This window comes from Panulirus ornatus, chromosome 21, assembly GCF_036320965.1.
Source record: "Panulirus ornatus isolate Po-2019 chromosome 21, ASM3632096v1, whole genome shotgun sequence".
Taxonomy (NCBI): domain Eukaryota; kingdom Metazoa; phylum Arthropoda; class Malacostraca; order Decapoda; family Palinuridae; genus Panulirus; species Panulirus ornatus.
Genome location: NC_092244.1, coordinates 14,423,666 through 14,431,381, shown reverse-complemented (window position 1 = coordinate 14,431,381; position 7,716 = coordinate 14,423,666). Strand labels below are relative to the sequence as shown.

General features: G+C 46.4%; 1 protein-coding gene across 3 annotated transcripts in view; it reads left to right on the top strand.

The window, feature by feature from the left end:
- The window catches only part of LOC139756391 (uncharacterized), a 437,124-nt gene that overhangs the window by 357,379 nt on the left and 72,029 nt on the right, over positions 1–7,716 (top strand). For all 3 annotated transcript variants that reach the window (XM_071675795.1, XM_071675793.1, XM_071675794.1), the window contains one exon: positions 4,665–4,783. In XM_071675795.1, the coding sequence (XP_071531896.1) occupies positions 4,735–4,783 (49 nt within the window). In that variant the 5' untranslated portion in view covers positions 4,665–4,734. The remainder of the gene's footprint in view (positions 1–4,664; positions 4,784–7,716) is intronic.

The window sequence follows — 7,716 nt, the reverse complement described above, 5'->3', positions numbered from 1 at the left end:
ATGATGTGGTGCGATAGATTGATAGATGAAATGGTAAATGTGGTCATAAAAAGAGTGTGGGTGAGAGAGCTGAAGAAGCTGTGCCGAAATCGTTTGGACATATGGAGAGAATGAGTGAAGAGAGGTTGATGGAGAGGATATATGCGTCAGAAGTGGAGAGAATAAGGAGGAGAAGACTAACTTGGAATTAGAAGGATGGAGTGAAAAAGGTTTTGAATAATCGGGACCTCAACATGCAGGAGGGTGAATGACGTGCACGGGATAGAGTGAATTGGAACGATGTGGTATACTAGGGTCGACGTGCTGTCATTGGACTAAACCAGGGCATGTGAAGCGGCTGGGGGAAACCATGGAAAGGTATGTGGGGCCTGGTTGTGAATAGGAAGCTGTAGTTTCGGTGCATTACACACGCGCGAGCGAATGCGGCCTTACTTCGTCTGTTCCTTGCGCTACCTCGCAAACGCGGGAGCCGGCGATCATGTATGTAGTAACCTAAGTCTATAGATATTATTTGTGTAGTAGTTCATTTACGAAACATGTGAAAAGGTATATGAAGATGGCAAGAGGATGAATGGACTAAGATGGCAAGAGGGTGAATGGACTAAGATGGCAAGAGGGTGAATGGACTAAGCCACCACTAAATCTACATTCAACTTCCTACACGCTGTATAACTGTATTTCGTACCACGGTGGAGGTAAACACGCCGACACTCTCCTTGAAATGAACGTTTATAGATTTTTTGACGACGTCATCAAACAAAGCTTCTTTTTTTTTTCTTTCGTCTTTTCACTCGTGGTGTTTGTTGAACGGGTATTGCACACGGTCATGGCCAGATGTGTGACACTTTCATGTTTACCATTCAGGTAAAAAAAAAAAAATAAAATACCTGTGGTGTGTTGCCGTCAGTGAAATGAAGATTCCATTTAAAAGAGGAAAAAAAAAAAAGGGGAATCAGATCGTTTTATGCTCCGTTTGGCGAGCATCAAATCCCACTGTGGGTCTTTACAGAGGTGCAATAATGACGCGAGGATGTCGCTGCCGAGAGGGAGAGAGAGAGAGAGAGGGTGTTATACACAAGGCGAAATTGCAACCCCTTAGGAAAGTTGTGTGACGTGTGGTAATATCCTCCTGAATAGTGTATATAGGCTTTGCTGGTCGGGTGCAGTAATGCGCGCAAAGAACAATACGGCACGTCAGAATAGCCAGCAGACCATGGTTGTGTCCGCATTTTGGGGACTGGGATTAATGTGGAGGACAGGATGTGAAAGTGGACGAAGGTGTTGCTACAACCTCGTATTCTGCAGTGCCCATTTCGGGCCTTGTCACCCTCCTCCCTCGGGGGTATATTGCATACCGTCATTTACGACATCTTGGTCCGAGAGGATTTGGTAAACAAGCGGGGAAGGACTTCCTACCATCCCCCCCTCAGTCGAGGAACCTCCTGTAGTAGATCCCTTAACAAATGGGGTTCAAACCCCAAGCCTCTTAGGCTAGCATCGCCCTCAACAACTAGGGTGCGAATCCGAGCCCCCCACACCGTAGCACATGCTGAAGACGGCCAGTTCCTCAGATTCGACGTGGACCAACATGCATAGAGAGAACGTATGTGGTCTTATATTGATCCTCAGTTCCTGAAGAAGGTCTGTAAAGATATTTGGGCAGATGCAGCGTGACACTGACGGCCCAAACAACCAGTCAACCATCATGGTAGAGAAGTTGCTACAACAACACATTTTTGTCAGTATTATTCACTGGTGTGATTGATTATATCTATGCTTCGCTGAGACTGCACGGGCAACCGAATGGCCTAATCACGTCCATCTCGTTCGCCCTATATAGATGGACAGATGAGTAGAGAGATGGATACGCTAGTCCAAGCCAGGGAAATTATTTGAACCACTACACTATGCCAACAGCTCTTCCTGTGTCTAATTGCATCTTGGCCAGATATACAAAATTCAACACGTTTTGAATCACATTACTGCATGACAGAGTTTCGTAAGGAGTACAGCGAACGACTTAAACTGTCCTTATGACGTGGAGAAAACCATTATGCAAATACCCATCATAAAAAAACAACGAACGAGAGTCTCTTTCGAGGAAGAAATCCATATTGGAGTCTCCTCTCGACGGAAGGACTTGAGGAAATAACCCGCCTTTGGACAACTAATAAGACAGACAAAGTTTTCTTGAGCTGTGCAAGTGTTTCCCCGTGACTGCTTGTGGCAGCTGCTGTTCTTTGCCGAGATTAAGGAGAGATTTGACACAGTAGATCCGACTCTCTGAAGGGTGTATGTGTCTTGGATCTCCCGTAATGCTCCTGGCTACCTGGGCTAATGAGAACCTTGCCTCGTCCTCCCTCAGCGAAATACCTTCCATGAATAATATATATCATGGTAATGCCACACACTCCAGCCGCTGGACAGTGAGTTTGGGGTTATTCCAGGATGAATGACTTTGCTTAGGGGAACACTGCTAAAATTACGGGAGTGAGAGGAGGAGGAGAGGTTGAAGAATACCTGTGTAAACTCTCCTTGCCACTTCCTTGGTGCATGGTGTTAATGGATGTGTGTAATTACATGATTACTTATTCGTAGAGCACGATGAGGGAGTGCAGCACTTGTGTGTGTGTGTGTGTGTGTGTGTGTGTGTTTGATTAATCATTAGTGCAGTCCGGAGGGAAGGCACTCTGCACTCGTGGGGTCCCATCTCTTGACCTTTACAATTATAAAACTTTTTAGATCTTTGATGTGTACGTATTCATAGTTTTATGAAGTGGTATATACCATTCGCCCATTATTCTAATACTCTAAAGCACATCTTTATATCTTTTCTAACGTGTTTATCGCTTATTTCATTGTTGTGGCCCCTGGTTGCTCATTCGTTGCGTGTTTCAAAAAGCTTTTCACTCGAAATCTTTAAATAGGTTCAGAAATTTGAAGGTTCTGATCAAGTCATTCACCCTTTACTCATCTCTCTTCCGTGGTGGACAATATATATGTAACCTCTAACATCTCTCTTTCTCTAACCCAACGCTTCATTCTCGTCCCATTCTCGGTGACCCCTTCTAGACCTTCTCTATTAGTTCTTAGTGCATGAAGGACAGTGACCAAACGTGGGAAACATCTTTGACTTCATTGATCCCCCGACCTGTCCTTCCAAACGGCTCCTTGGTGCTATCCAGGTCCGTCAGCCATTAGCCCATCCTGTAACTCACTTCAACCCACATAATTGGTTCGTCCCATCCACCTTCACGTCCACTCCCAGGTCCCTCAGCCACTCCACTTCACCCAGGGCCCTAAACGTTTAAAACCATCTCTCTCTCTCTCCTCTCTCTCTCTCTCTCTCTCTCTCTCTCTCTCTCTCTCTCTCTCTCTCTCTCTCTCTCTCTCTCTCCCTCTCTCTCTTTGTTCGAATTATCTCTAAACTCCCTCCTTTTCCCATACTTCTTAGGGAGGGGTCTCTCTCTCTCTCTCTCTCTCTCTCTCTCTCTCTCTCTCTCTCTCTCTCTCTCTCTCTCTCTCTCTCTCTCTCTCTCTCTCTGTTGGGAGCCTGCCACCAGAGCTGCGTCATCTGCAAATCGCAACTCGTCCTGCCAATGGCGGTCCCCCAGAGTACCACGGCATACCCCAACCCCCAGCATGATGTAAACCTGCTCCTGGCTTCCAGACCCCTCACACATGTACCTCCTCCACCACCTCATCTATGAGGAGGTTCAACATTCATGGTGACGTCACACATCCTACTGAAACGTTCCTAGTGTTACCCAGGATCCGTTTTCTAAGGGCAACTAGAGGCCAAGGCTGCGACGCACTCAGTAGCAGGGCTAGGATGGGCTCTTTTAGTGAGTTTGTACTCAGTTGAGTTGACTGTTCACTTCCAGTGTAACCTCAATCAGGCTGAATCCCCTGGGGAGAGGGGAGAAAGAATACTCCCCACATATTCCCTGCGTGTCGTAGAAGGCGACTGAAAGGGGAGGGAGCGGGGGGTGCTGGAAATCCTCCCCTCTCGTTTTTAATTTTCCAAAAGAAGGAACAGAGAAGGGGGCCAAGTGAGGATATTCCCTCTCAGGTTCAGTCTTCTGTTCTACACGCTACCTCGCTAACGCAGGAAATGGCAAATAGTATATATATATATATGTGTGTGTGTGTGTGTGTGTGTGTGTGTGTGTGTGTGTGTGTGTGTGTGTGTGTTACGAGTGGTACCAATGAACAGCTGGTAGTACTCTGGTATGACCCGTTTTCGTTCATTCCCATGTTATATGATTTAATCCCGTAGACTAATAGACCAATCTTAAAACGCGCAGGCCTTCACAATTCTCACATAAGCGCCAACATTCATTTACCTCTAAATTCCCGGGACTTGTATGTACTTTACTCCAAAGCCCCCAGGCTAAAATAGAACTGGGTCAGTGAATTACCTTCGTACATGGAGTTTTAAGGCTTAATTATTATTTATAATAGTAGAGATTAATAGCGTATGTGATCACTAGCCTCGTATATCTAGTTAAGCCTTTTGGTCGTTTGTATAATTTGTTTGTAAGATGACGTGAACGACTGTTGGAGAAAGTGTATGAATAATGTTTATATAAGTAACTCGTTTTCTGTTAGAGAAAATGTGTGAATAATGCTTATAAAAGTAACTCGTTTTCTGTTCTTTTCAGCACAGACTGAAGACTTCCCGAACCTTGGGAACAGCACTGAGTGGCCATAGCTCAGAAATAGGACCTACCAATGGGAGGCCTCGGGGTCTGGATGCTGCTGTTTCTTCTCTCTCTTCTCTGTAAGTCACTTGAATATTCAAACGTCTTAGTATGGGTCACAAAGGTGTTTCTTTGCCCATGATAGCCAGACTTAACGCCCCTACGAATTCAGGGGTAAGATAATATGCAAATGTGGGTATACATATTGTGGCCCAGTGGGTATAAATATTGTAGTTATGTAGAGTAGATAACGTAGTGCTGAGGATGTAGATAGTAGACACCAATTTCTAATGACCAGTAGAGGGACTTCTGTCCTCTTGGGCCCCATCTCGTCAACTTTCTTTACTACCATACTGTTTTTGAAACTCTTTTATACAATGTGCAGGTACAGTTTCATCACTTAGTTTATTCCTTTCACCTAACACGCCGATGCTATACATAAGTTTTTTTTTTTAGACATTTTTTTTTTTGGAAAGTCTCTTGCTTAGTTTCATGTTGTGTCCTCGAGTTGTTCTGTCTTTGTACCTGTCTAAGAAGTGTTCATTTGTGGACATCGGCAAACTGTTTAAGAAATTTGAGAGTTGTGATCAAGTCACCCCTTACTTATTTCTCATCCATAGTGGGCAAATTTACGGCCTGTAAGTCAGCTGTCTTAATTCTGGTACCATCATTGTTCCCCTCCTCTGGACTTTCTCTATCATTTCTTTGTGCTTCTTTAAATGCACTGACCAAACTTGAAAACCACATTCTGGTTTTTGCTTAAAATGCACTGATACAAATTTGCTGAACATCTCCTTATCCTCGTATGTAAATACAATTCCAATATTTGCTGGCAGACATTTTGTCTCCGTTACAGTACTTCTGTGACGGGTAAGGTACATTGTGAATTCCCAAGTCCCTCTCAGACAAATTCCTGCAGCTTATAACCTGCTGTGTCGTCTTCATCAGTTTGCATTTCCTGAGGTTGAATATCATCAGCTGTGTATCAGACCAACTTTGGAGTTTGTTTAGGTCCCCTTGTAAGTTGATGCAGTCCTCATCGTTCTTTACTTTCTTACGTTGGCTTGAGCATCATCCGCAAACATGCTCGTATACGATCCCAGTCCCTCCGGCAAGTCATTAACAAAGAGCAAGAAGACCAGAGGTCCCAAGACCGAGCCTTGCGGTACGCCACTGGAGACCACAATCCATTTCAAGAAGGTTCCACTGAATATTGTCATTTGTTCCATGCCACAGGAGTGGCATGGAACCAAAGTTGAACAGTAACTCAAGCGGACTGTAAAGTGTTTATTTACACTTCATCTGCGTCTGTGGAGAAGCTTCATCAAGACCATGCGTCTTATATGGGTCAAAGCCCACAAGTCGTCCACTTTTGTCGTTACTTTAAAGGCTTTTCTTAACCCCCATATTAACTGGAGATGGGACTCTGTTGTCTTCCAATGTGAAGAACACATTTTGAACTCATGGCTTAGCTCTTCGTATATATCTTTATATCGTACCTGCTCTAGAACTCCAACCCTCTGTATCGTCTACCCTCACGAGCCACTCTGTAATCGAGAAGTGACTTTTGATAGATTTTTGGAAAAAGTTTTGGATCATCTTCTGCCTGGTTCATCACGCGCTCCCTCCCGCTCCCCCTTCCTCATCTTTGGGTACTTGTTCCTTGCTCTTTCATATGTGTCTTTGAGGTCTTTCACATGTTGACTTCTTTTATATTCAACCTTCTCTCTCTCTCTCTCTCTCTCTCTCTCTCTCTCTCTCTCTCTCTCTCTCTCTCTCTCTCTCTCTCTCTCTCTCTCTCTCTCTCTCTCTCAGTTTGCATGGGACGTTACCAGTGTTTTAAATCCTCATTGTATATTCCACAACCTTCCATAACAGGTGTGTGTGTGTGTGTGTGTGTGTGTGTGTGTGTGTGTGTGTGTGTGTCTCCATTCATACTCTTATCTCGGGCATGGAATGAACCATCATCCTCTCGAGAGTACACTTGGGGAATGGGAACGAACCATCATCCTAGCAAGAGTACACCTAGAGAATGATATGTACAGTCGAAGAAATATGTTGGTTGTGCGTGTTGAGTCGCTGGAGATTTTGACCCGTATGGAGGTCGCTTACACACACACACACACACACACACACACACACACACACACACACACCCCAGTGGTTGTGCCCCACTCCACCGTAATTACAGGGGGGCCACAACAGGGATCCTCTGTGGTATAACGAGGGTAATTTCCTGTCCACCAGCCTGTCTCTCACACGACCCTCGCGTTGTCCTCTGCTGGCCGGCCGCCCTCACCCTGGTGGCCTCCCTCTGTGCTGGCCTCTCCTCCTGCCCCCTGCTAACCTCACTTGGCGAGTTGAGGCCAGGTCTCTGTTCCAGACCGACCTCCTGTCCTCGACGGCCTTCCTGATGGTGTCTTGTCCTCGACGGCCTTCCTGATGGTGTCTTGTCCTCGACGGCCTTCCTGATGGGTTCTTGTCCTCGACGGCCTTCCTGAGCGCCTCTTGTCCTCGACGGCCTTCCTGATGGGCTCTTGTCCTCGACGGCCTTCCTGAGCGCCTCTTGTCCTCGACGGCCTTCCTGATGGGCTCTTGTCCTCGACGACCTTTCTGAGCGCCTCTTGTCCTCGACGGCCTTCCTGATGGTCTCTTGTCCTCGACGACCTTTCTGAGCGCCTCTTGTCCTCGACGGCCTTCCTGAGCGCCTCTTGTCCTCGATGGCCTTCCTGAGCGCCTCTTGTCCTCGATGGCCTTCCTGATGGTGTCTTGTCCTCGACGGCCTTCATGATGGTGTCTTGTCCTCGACGGCCTTTCTGAGCGCCCCTTGTCCTCGACGGCCTTCCTGATGGTGTCTTGTCCTCGACGACCTTCCTGATGGTCTCTTGTCCTCGACTGCCTTTCTGATGGTCTCAGTTCTAGACTGCTTTTCTGAGGGCCTCTTGTCCTCGACGGCCTTTCTGATGATCTCTCGTCCTCGACGGCCTCCCTGAGCGCCCCTTGTCCTCGACGG